Source organism: Chiloscyllium plagiosum, chromosome 36, assembly GCF_004010195.1.
Source record: "Chiloscyllium plagiosum isolate BGI_BamShark_2017 chromosome 36, ASM401019v2, whole genome shotgun sequence".
In the NCBI taxonomy this organism is placed as follows: domain Eukaryota; kingdom Metazoa; phylum Chordata; class Chondrichthyes; order Orectolobiformes; family Hemiscylliidae; genus Chiloscyllium; species Chiloscyllium plagiosum.
The window spans coordinates 18,657,306-18,669,619 of record NC_057745.1 but is presented as its reverse complement, the minus strand read 5'-3'; the positions used below and the strand labels follow the sequence as shown (position 1 = coordinate 18,669,619).

The 12,314-nt window shown below is 39.0% G+C and overlaps 1 protein-coding gene across 1 annotated transcript in view; it reads right to left on the bottom strand.

The window, feature by feature from the left end:
• Positions 1-204: 204 nt before the first annotated feature.
• The window catches only part of LOC122541017 (retinal dehydrogenase 2), a 69,105-nt gene continuing 56,995 nt past the window's right edge, over positions 205-12,314 (bottom strand). The window contains exons 8-13 of the mRNA XM_043677453.1: positions 11,792-11,894; positions 10,442-10,626; positions 9,372-9,536; positions 9,084-9,241; positions 4,034-4,108; positions 205-3,775 (exon numbers count right to left, since the gene is read on the bottom strand). Coding sequence (XP_043533388.1) covers positions 3,703-3,775; positions 4,034-4,108; positions 9,084-9,241; positions 9,372-9,536; positions 10,442-10,626; positions 11,792-11,894 — 759 coding nt within the window. The 3' untranslated portion in view covers positions 205-3,702. The remainder of the gene's footprint in view (positions 3,776-4,033; positions 4,109-9,083; positions 9,242-9,371; positions 9,537-10,441; positions 10,627-11,791; positions 11,895-12,314) is intronic.

Below are 12,314 nucleotides of genomic sequence, written 5' to 3'. Positions count from 1 at the left end.
TTTTGAGAGTCCTGTATTCCTGTTGTATGCAGTGTCTGGAGAATGAAAACTAGTTTTTGACCAGGTGCCAGGAAATAGATTTCTAGGCAGGGACTTTGTGTATACACAATCTAGTCACAACCAACACAACACGGCTGACACTCTGTTCTAAAACATCAGCAGATTTTTAGTGAAATTGTTTCACATAATTCTTAGACTCCAATATCAAATGTGTCTTCTTTCTTTAATGAAAAACAGTATAGAAAATATCTTTATATCTTCATAGTACATAATTGTATATACATGATTTCAAAACTGCAGTACAGTTAACAGAAGAAATTTGCAGTCAGTGTATAAAAATGCAAGGATTTATACATTATTGCTTTTTGTGACATCGACCATAGGTGACCTAAATCATAGAAATGGAAAAAAAAACAGGAATAGTGATAATTTATCAAATTAATGCTCAGTTTCCATATGTGTTGATTGAGAAGTATGAAATATAATAAAAGGATTCATTTTTATCATGGTAATTATATTGTAACAACAAAATATTTTAAACATACATAAGCCTTGAAATGACTGTTTGTGATATTAACGGTTGAATGCTTAATGCTTAAGGAATTCCTCTACGTACTAGTTTAATAGAAATGTTAACTTTTTATTTTAAATTGATTAAAGCCTATGTTAAAATATTGGACAAAGCTATATCCTTTTACTTGTGTTAATTATTAGTCTGCTAATATCACCAAAAGCAATTTCTAGACTAACCACTCAAGAGTTGAAATAAGTTCCTAATTACTTTGGTATCCTCTCACTTTATATGATACATTCTTTGTTATTATTGCCAACCAGTTACCTCATTTTCAGACTTTTTGACTGATTAAAGAGATTTTGTTTCTCTGCTATGAGCTGCAGATTGCCTCTTACTGTGCCTTTATTTTTGTTGTTCAGAATCATGATGATTAAAAGGGTGATAATACTTGTGTTGAAATCGCTAAATAGCAGACAAAAATTCCAAATGATTCATTGATGTCTAATGTCTGATACAACATCAAGTGATTCGTCTTACATTGCAACATTGCCTAGGTATTGAGCTGCTCAATATTACCAAGGCCCAAGAGTTATTCCATATATTGATAACACTCAACAGTTAATGGTGTAACATGTAACAATGTCCCAGACAACACAGAAAGAGGACATGGCACATATATAAGGGCATTGTCTTTATCAAATCTACCTTCCCTTAGCAAGGGAGATAACAAGGATATGCTCTGTATTCAGAGGAGAGCACTGTTTATAGCCAAATGAAGTGAGGAGGTTATTCATTGTAACTTACCAAGCTGCCATTATGGAAATAAGTGAGAACAAAGATTTGCCAAAGAAATTGCCTAATATTAGTGCCCCATGTAATTCAGTCTAGTTTTGTTCTGGGCTGCTTTCTGTATTAGACATAAACAAATGCAGTTCTAGTTGGTATTCCAGGAGACATTTTACAATGCTCAAAAAACATTTTAAACTTGAAGTAACAACAGTGAAAGCCCTTTCGTGTTTAATTCTTACGTCAATACACATAATGACTGGAGAAAGTCATCTTCATTGGATAGCATAAATGTGATAACCAAAATACCTGGAGAAACTCAGCAGATCTGCCAGCATTTTTGGTATGAGAAGCAGAGCTAACACTTTGAGTTCAATGACTTCTTCAGAGGATGGAAATGCTAGCTCAGTTTTACCCTCTCCATATAGCTGCTGAGTTTCTTCCTCCAGCACTTTCTGATTTATTACTGGTTGTTTTAAGTTGCTTTTAACCTGGTGCTGCTTAAAACAGCTGGCATCTGCTGGAAGAATACAATAAAAGGTTGGGGGAGGAGGAAAGAGCTGCACAATCTAACATTGCTCTCTGACAACCAGTACAGAACTGGATCCTGGTCCTGAATTTCCTGGGGCAGTTTGAGGCGGCGAGTAGGTATTGTGGGAGGTTAGAATTTTTATCCACTTACTCTTACTGTCCCTGAACCCACTATAAATGCTTTGCCCAGCCACCTGTGTATATTTTGAATGGGTGCTGCCCACACTGTTTCTGGCTCACACCAGGGTGCCCCAAGTGGCTGGGCAGAGCAGAAGAAAAATTGTCCTGCAGCACTGAGCTGAAAAATTGAAATGAAAACATATTTTAACATTGAAATATTATAAAGACACCTGAACTGCAAAAGTACTCCTATTAAGAAAAAAAACATGAACAGCAACTCCTTTTGCTGGATCAGGGAAGGCTGAGGGATGACCAGATAGAGAGCTTTCAGTTATGAGATGGGAACACTATCAGCACCATAAGAATAAAGTTGTGAATAAATCCAATCTAGGAGTCACTGGTTCACTCAGGCAGTGCTGGGAGTGTGGAACTGGCTACCACAGGGAGCAGCTTGTGTTGATATATATTGTGTAGGGTATATGTTTAAGGGGAGCTGAACACATGAGAGAAAAAGGAGGAGATGTGGATGAAGTTGAGGGAAGAAGGGCAGGAGGAGTCTCATGTGAAGTATAAACACTGCTGTGGCTCTTGGACTGAAGGGCTGGTTCAATCCTCGAAATACTAGATGTTATGTAAATCGTGATTACCAATATAGGTAATCTGCCCACCAGTTCTGCCATACCCTCACTTTCAAACCTCATATTGGACTCATGGGGGGTGCACGGACATTCCCAAGATCATAATTAAAGAGAATTCCTTCAGACAGTGGATATGGACCCCCCCACAAACTCGGGGATTCCTGTGCTGCCCTTCCCAAGTGAGACTGACTCTGGGAAATCCGAGGCTTCCCTTGTCCTTAGAGGTAAATGGTGACAGTAGCAGATTAAAATTGTTCCAGTGCAAATTTATATCTTAAACGTTGAATTCTTGCAGCTAATGGCAGACTCTCAGTTCTCTGCTGGCTATGAGAATCAACCAGTGAACGAGTTTTGAGAAGATTTGTAGCTCAAGTTGAGGTCCTGGATGTAAGTTTGTTTGCTGACCTTCCAGCTCAGCTAGCAAACTTATATCCAGAATCAACTAGTGTACAGCCCAGATACCTACACATTTATATTTGGGTAACCCATAGAGCCACCTCACCATATCTCAACCCCCGCCTCCCGCTCCCCCATCCTTCCCCAAGCATCAGAAAAATGAGAACACACTGGATTTTGTGACTCGCTTGCATAATTGTACCTTTTTTGTCTAAGAGAGTGTGTGGGCCTAAACTGATGATTACACTGCGTCACTGAAGGGATGTGAACATTAGGCTGACCTCACCCTTCAATTTATTCCCCTCCTTCATGGATCTGAGCCAGCTCACAGCACACGCTGATTTTTAGCCTGGGGTCTTTAGCTTCTATGGCAGTTTTCAAAGTGTTAATAGAGGCAGAACAAGGCTATCAGTTCCAGTGACACTAGAAATGTTCCCAGTCTATTAAATCTCCATAGTGGACAGATTCCATAAGGCTTGAAATGATTTTAAGGGGAAATGTGTAATGAATGCACTCGGGGAATCTGCTGAGATTATTGTATTTTCCTCAAATACACAGTATTTGTGTTACATATACATTCACTAGTATAGTTTTTGTTACTTTTGATAAGATAAAGCTTCAACCGTATACTGCACAACCCACCATTGTGCACGTTTGTCCTGCTGACCACAGAATGGATTCACTGGGTCCATGTACAAAACATCAGCCCCAACAACCTTAAGAATTCTTCTGTTGAATTCTGACTGTTACAGTTTTGATTTCTGTATATTCCTTTAGCCCATACTCTCCCCTAGAGAGAGAGAAAGAGAACGAAAGAGATAAATAGCACGTTCACATTGTACGATTGACTAAAATAATACTTTGACACTGAAATCAGAAAATGGGTTTTTAAAAAACACTTTGCAAATGTGAGGAATTCTGTTTCCTTCTTCCCCGGTGTTTAATTTTTTGAAGTTTAACAGAAGATGTGTTTGTGGAAATAAAACAGCACTCTTGAGTTTGGTGATATACACAGTGTTCTGAAACCCAAGTCTATAAAACTACTTACATTTCTCTTCCATTGCCAGACATTTTAAATCCTCCAAAGGGACTTTGGACATTTAAGGCATTGTAGCAATTAATCCTGCAATAAAAGAAGAATGAATTTAATTTGAATTAAATTACTGTTTAAAGAAATCCACTCAATTCTAAAGTCTGCAAGACGAGTGAAGAAAAACAAGCATAAGGGATGATTTTTAACTGTATTCACAAGAGGGTTTAGAGTTTGATGTGCAACATATGACAATGAATTGTGACAGATGAACAAAATTAATCAGATTGGAAAAGAGGCAACACAACCTTAAAAGATCAGACGGAATTGAAATCATTCAGAATGGATAAAAACTCAAAGCTTCAACTATGTCATATTCCACTCTTCCTCCACTATCTTAATGGAAAGTTGTCCTGTTTCAGTAATTACATTTGTGCAAATGATTCAGCTCTTGGAGTAATTGCTGCTGCTTGAAATTCCTTGGTACAAAGCCAGGATTTTTAAAATACAAGTCAATTTGGAGCATACTTTTAGCAAGTTTGAGGGCTGATGTTATCAGCCCCACTAAATATGCCTCCAGAATAACTTCATGTACATAAAATGCATGCATATACGCTAAGAACTGTCAGACGTGTGGCCAATTTTTTAAGGAAATGCCTTTTGTAAATTTCTCCTTGTAATGTCAATACACCAAGTGCATCAAAATCCATTGTCATATCACATGAACACATTGAAACCACGATCAAACTGATACCCAGTTCTGATCCAAATACAACAACTGCACCAATGAACAATACATGACCCCATTTGAAAAAGAGGCACAAATGTATGTTGGAGAGAGCAAATGTGAGTTGTTTTTTAAATGAGTGATTTTTAAAACTGTCAGTCTCCTAATTGATTAGAATGTTCTTTGCCTCTGCGGGTGTGAGTGAGGCAATCTGTCTCTCTGTGAATGTTAAAACACTTGCTTGTACAATTAATTGCAGTCCTGGCATTAAGTTTTGAACTCCAAGGAGGTTCAAATTGACTATGACTTTTAACACTTCATCTCAAACAGGCATGGTGCACATCAACAACTAGTTATATTTATATAGTGCCTTTAACCAAAATGCTTCATAGGAGCATTATAAAATAAAACAACACCAGGCTAGCTAAAGAGACATCAGATCAAATGACCAAAGGCTTGGATAAAGAGGTAGATTTTAAGGAATATTTTAAGGGAGAAATAATTTAAAGGAGAGAAGGTGTAGGAAGGGATTTCCAGAGCTTGAGGCATGTGCAACAGAAGGGCATGGCGACTAATGGTAGAGTAATAAATATTAAGAAGAGGCCAGAAATTAGATGAGCACAGATAGCATGGAGGTTTCAAATGAAAAGTCACTGAACTCTGCTTTCCCTCCATAGATGTTGCCAGATCTGCTGAGTTTCTCCAGTAATTTCTGTTCACTGAGGGTGGCAAGAGCACAAAATGTACTCTGAATGGGTGGCTTCAGTGTCCATCATCAACAGTAGCGCAGTCTTTGAGGAGAATAACTCCCACCTTTACACCGAGAATACCCTCTATTGTGTTGTGTGGCAATATCACCATGCTAAATTTGAACGGATCTAGACTGAGCATCTATGAGGCACTATGACTGTCATCAACAGCAGAATTCGCAGTGACGAGGAGAAAGCGAGGACAGCAGATGCTGGAGATCAGAGTCAAAAGGTCTGGCACCAGAAAAGCACAGCAAGTCAGGTAGTGTCCGAGGAACATGAGAATTGACGTCAATTCTCCTGCTCCTTGAATGCTACCTGATCTGCTGTTGTTTCTCAGTGTCACACCTTTTGAGCAGAATTTGCAACCACATGGCCTGTCACATTGCCCATCTACAACTACCATCATAACCAGGGGATCAACTTTGCTTCAATAGAGTGCACGCCAGGCGCAGCACCAGGCATACCTAAAAATGAGAAGTCAATCTTGTGTAGCTACAAAATAGGACTGATTGCATGCCAAATGGCAGAAAGTGCAAGTATTAGACAGGACTAAACAATTCCACAATATCAAATCTAAGCCCTGCATTCAATTGTGACTGGTGGTGGTCAATTAAACATCTCACTGGAGCAGCAGGCTTCAGAAATATCCCTGCTCTCAATGATGGGGGAGCCTAACACAGTTAATCTCTATGTCCATTGCAAAGAAGATGTGGAAGATCACAGGCTCTGCCCAACATTATGGTCGCCTTTTGTTGATGGAGAGAATTCAAAAGAGGGAATTTTGATTGACTTTCCCTCCTCATTTGAGAGACACTGAAGTCAATTGTAATTCCTTATCAATGACCTGGCTGTGAAAAAGGGACTCTGCAGATTGGAGTTCAGCATGACACAAAATATTGCAATTAGTTACTAGTTAGCATCTTCCGTCCCTACACATATTTCATTTCACTAGACAAGGCCCAAAATACACTAAAGCCGTCGTATTTCACCAGAAGTAAAACTTGAAAAAGCATAAATAAATCTGATTGTACAAAAGAAACCTCCATTGAGTGCTCCAACTCATGACAGAGCATTTTTATTTATAATATTCCACATCTAGAAATTGCTGATCCTGAATAAAATGAAAGATAGAATTTATGTTCAACATTGCTCAGGACTGAGTGTTTGAGTTTTGATATGTTTTGTTTCAATAAATATTCTTTCCTTCCAAAACGTTGACTGTAATAACGGAATGAGCTCACTAAAACAGTCACTGGTAAGCAGGCTGGAAACCATCTGAGGCAAGAGGCTGTGCAATGCTTTGTGCCAGCAACAGACTGTAGTCTGAGAGGGACTGGCAAGCTGCAAAAGCAGTGAGTGATGTAGTAACACATCAACCGAATTGGACAGCTTGAATCCATTGTTCAGCATCCATTCCCTGTACTTACTTTCAGTAGATAACTGGATATATTTCTGGAATAAACTATGTCATAGGAAGCTAGTAACAGACGTCAGGAGGACATGGACAGACTGTGGAAATGGGCAGGCACAAGGCAGATTTACTGCAGAAGAGTGTGAAGTGATGCATCTTGGAAAGTAGAATGAGTAGATCCAACATAAACTAAAAGGGACAATTTTAAAGAGCATGCAGGAAGAGAGAGTCTGGGAACTTCACATTATCGTATCTTTGAGGAGTTGTCAAAAAAGTTGCTTAATAACAAAATCAATCAGGATTCTTGCCTTTATAAATAGAGTTAAACATCACACAACACCAGATTATATTCCCACAGATTTATTTGGAATTTAAGGAATTCTATGGGGTGAATTGCATTTGCAGATACATTCTAAGTTGTTCAAAAAAGCACATAATCTGTACGCAGTCAGACCACGTGACATTATAAATTCCTACTTTGGAAATAGAACCGGTCTGACTTAAGGTTGGAATATAGATAAACTCTAACCTCACAACTTTAAAGCATTGTCTCCGCTGAGATGTCACTTTCTTTTATAAAACCATGGGTTATCTCAGGAATATAACTGAAAGATGTTCTGGGATGTACATATTAATGAATCAAAACCTGTGACCCATTCTAAGTGATTAAAGACTTAACAGCAATCTAGGTTTGTTCAAAACATCGCATCAGTTGATCTTTTCCTCTAAACTCTGTGCCCTATGATCCAGCCCCACTAGCTACCCGACGAGTGAGCAGCACTCCGAAAGCTTGTACAGGTAGACAATCCTTTATCCGAAATCCTCAGGACCAGCTGTCTTTCAGATTAATCGACATTTTCATCGTAACATTTTTAAAAATTACTGAACAGCAGACCCACCTGTGATTACTACACGCACTGAGACAGAATTGATGCCTGCCAGTGCTGGGCCACACTGCTGAGTGACGTGGGTTGAGTGGGTGTGGTGTTGCATTAACTGTTTGCACGCCAAACCACTTTATTAATGAGATAAAATCTGCAGGAAAAATACTTCGGATTTTGGAACTTTTCGGATTTTGGAATTTCAGATAAAGGATTGTCTATCTGTACTTCCAAATAAATCTGTGGGACTATTACCTGATGTTGTGTGATTTTTAACTTTGTGACACCAGTCCAACACTGGCACCTCCACATCATTTATAAATAGAGGCACTGAGTAAAGAAACAAGGAGGTTATGGTAAAGCTTTAGAAATCAGCCTCAATTAGAGACTTGTGTCTACTTGTAGGCATTATGTTTTATTATTAGAATGGTAGAAGGCCATCAGTTATATTAGGAGATGGGAGAAACTTGGATTGTTCTCCTTTGAGTCCATATAGTTAAGGGGAGATTTAATGGAGGTGTTGAAAATTATAAAGGGTTTAGATGGAGTAGATGGAGAGAAACTGTTTCCACTGGAAACAGTTTGGTAACCTGAAGACCCAAAATTGAGATAATTTGTGAAAATCTGGAAGGAAATGAGAAGATTTTTATGCATCAAGTTTTTATGATTTATAATGCATTGCCTGAAAGAGTGGTAGATGCAGATTCAATAGTAACTGACAAAAAGGTGCTTTGATATGCTGTTGAAGAGCCAATGTTTGTAGGACTTTGGGAAAGGAGCAGAACCATTGGACTAATTGGATGGATCTTTGAAAGAGTTAGAACAGGCATGATGGGCTGAATGGCCTGTCTCTCTATTGTACAAAGTAGCTAATGCTACCTTTGTAGATGTGGATTTGTTTCATTGTTGTTGTCTATTGAAGTTTGTAATAAGGTCAAAACAGACTCTATGACTCTGTTTGACTATATGTGAAAATGTTGATCTGTCACATTTTGTAAGATTCCACTTCCAATGAAGAACTATTGCTTAATACGAGTTGCTTGACAGTCCATGCTCCTGTGAAAGTGGTTCTAATCTATGAGCATAGTATTACAAACTTTACCCACTTTCATCTGATTTGGTCAGTTCAGTGTCTGACACCACCCACCTTATACAGCCTCTAAATTAAATTACTAAGAAATCTGTCTTTGTGGTTTTCTTCTGGTCTGATCTTTGATCAATGATCTTTTTCCTTGAAACATAATTCAGAAATGTGATGGAGTTCAGGAGAGAGTTGTCTCACATTGTGGTTCCTTACCAGACTGTCCCAGCCTGCATCGCAGCAGAAACCGTTAATGCTTTATCGATGTCCTTGGTGAAGACTGCAGCTACCAGACCAAACTGAGACTTATTAGCCCTTTCCACAACCTCTTCCATAGTTTTAAACTTGATGATTGGTTGAACTGGGCCAAAAATCTGAAACAAATGAATGAAGATACTCAGAATCAAAATACAAGTTAACAGTAAAATAGCATTTCAAAGTCTATTGTTGAATGATATAATCTATAAACTTCGTACTGGAAATAATTAGAATCGAGTCCAGTACCTCTTCCTTCGCTATCCGCATGTCATCTGTGACATTTGAAAATACAGTGGGTTCAATGAAGAATCCTTTCTTCCCCAATGCTTTGCCACCACATTCAAGCTTTGCTCCTTCAGCGATACCACTTAGTACAAGTTCAAGGACTTTATCACATTGCAGTTTGTCAATCTGAAGATAAGCAAAATCCATTATGAGCACAGTTGGTCGCTCTGTACCACAGCAAATGCAATCTTATAATCTGTATAGTTAAAAAAAAAGTTACATCGTAGTAAGCTTATATCATACTGTAAAATATCCAATTGTATAATACACTGAATAGTCACCAGATAAAAAACCTGAAACTCATGGTGGGTGGACTGTAGTGGTTCAAGAAGGCAGCCCACTACCACCATCACTATCATGACCACCACCATCATCATCATCACCATCACCATCACCACCAACACCAACACCACCACCACGATCACCACCACCAACACGATCACCACCACCAACACGATCACCACCACCAACACATCCATCACCACCACCACATCCATCACCATCACCACATCCATCATCACCACCATCACCACGATCACGACCACCACCGTTACATCCATCACCACCACCACAACCTCAAGAGGAAATGGGGATGGGCAACAAATACTGGCTTTGTCAGCTAAGTTCGCATCCCATGAAATAGCTTTTTAAAGACAGTACAGTATAATCCCAGCCTTATAATTCATCAAAAAAAGCAAGTCTTATACCCAACAATGAGCAAACTTACATCATAATAAACTCAACCTGATACCATAACATAAGAAACTGTACGATGAAAAGTAAGGCCAAATCTACAGTCACTCTCCCTCTAGAATTAGATAGTAATACTAGTACAGTTTACTAAAATTAATCTGAACTGTATCTTTCAGTGGCTTATTGTGTTTGTTTTAGTGTTTCTAGATTGACTCCGATGCACAGGGCTATGTCAAAAGTTTCTAAGAAACTAAAGTGTGTATTGAAATTATCAATAATAAAAGTGAACAAATGTTGACATAACCATTTTTTGTTTGTTTTGCTTAAGAAAATCTTACTTGCGGGCCCTGCTCAGTGGCAGGATCAAAAGGGTTTCCTACTGTTCTCCTCTGTGCACGTTCTGTACTCTTTCTGACAAACTCATCATAGATTGGCTCCTCTACATAGATCCGTGATCCTGCTGTGCAGCACTGGCCTTGGTTGAAGAACACTCCCTGATGAGCCTGTTCCACAGCATAATCCACTGCAAGCATAAGCCAACAACATGGCACATGAGGGATTAGTTATTACCTTTTCTGTGTTAGGAAGTCCCAGTATCATCTTAGACAATATATTTCTAAGTGTCATACGTTTCCCCCCAAATATTTACAGAAAATGAGGAACCACAGATTTCTTATCTAAATATTATAAGAAGTTGAGAAAAGTGACATGCTTAAACACAGTGGAGTGTTTTATATACAGCACTAACAGCTGTGGCTCAGCAGTTATGTAGGTCGGTATCAAAGTACAACTACACATAATATAATCTTCAAAGTATAAAAGCAACATTTCCAGAGCCAAATCAGATTCAAATGATTTTTAAGAAGAGATAATGAAATTCTCTCCTTACAAATTCTTTACCTCAAGAGTATCTGAGTAAAACAAATTATTCCTCTTATACCAGACTTTTCAGCAGACATCACCTTCCAACATGGAAGGTAACAGGCAATGGTTTGAGTTGGCAAAGGTGGAGGATGTCACTGGTCACTGTGTCATTTGCAATCGCTTGCTGTTTAAGCAAGTACAACAGCTGAAATCTCACTTAGGAAACACTTAAGAGCAGCAAGATATTATGCATGCAACTGTGTTACTTGACATGTCCAATTTCAGAGGGGTGTTTAACAAGGTTTAGTGGATTAACCACTTATTTAACACCATTGTTTTCTTTCCATTGAGTAAGTGGATGGGTAATTTGATGGGCAATCACTGGGGCAGCACAGTGGCTAGCACTGCTGCCTCACAGCACCAGGGTACCAGGTTCGATTCCAGTTTCGACTGTCTGTGCAGAGTTTGCACATTCTCCCAGTGTCTGCGTGGGTTTCCTTTGGGTGCTCCGATTTCCTCCCACAGTCCAAAGATATGCAGGTCAGGTGAACTGGGCATGGTAAATTGCCCATAATGTTAGGTGCATTAGTCAGAGGGAAATGGGTCTGGGTGGGTTACTCTTCAGAGGGTCGATGTGGACTGGTTGGCCGAAGGGCCTGTTTCCACACTGTAGGGAATCTAATCTAATTGTGCACTACATCAAAATTGAGAGTTTTGTCATGCATGTGCTTGTGTGTAAGCCCAGTTGCATAGGAGGGCATTTTGTACTATAAATGTGTGTGTCCTTGCTCTGTACAATAGTTGTCATTTTAAGTTAAACCTACAATCAGCATCTGCAAAAATAATGTTCGGGCTCTTTCCTCCCAGCTCCAGTGTTACTCTCTTCAGATTACTCTTCCCAGCTGCTTCCTGGATTAATTTTCCAACCTAATGATAAATACAGAATACAAACTTTAGTCTGAGGCTGTTCTGAGATTTAGTAATATTAAAGTTCAAGTGAGGAAAAGTGATAACTCATAGATCGGAGCAAGGCTGTCTTGGATACTGAATATTCTATCAGTGAGGACTAAAACAGATTCAACAAATGTAACATAGCCAACGGGCATGTGTTAGAAGCAGCTGTTAACATATGACTGCATAATTGTTACATATCAGGAGAGTGATAGGTATGAGAGAGAGTGGATATCATACACATTGTAACAGCAGCACATTCACAAGTCTTCTTCTGTGACCACTCAAAGTCTTTAACACTTTTCCTATTTAAAATAAATCAGGGGATGAAGGCGAGCACATTCGAGGCAAATTGGAAACCCTGCCGAGTGAATGATGGGGTTTGTAGTTAATGCA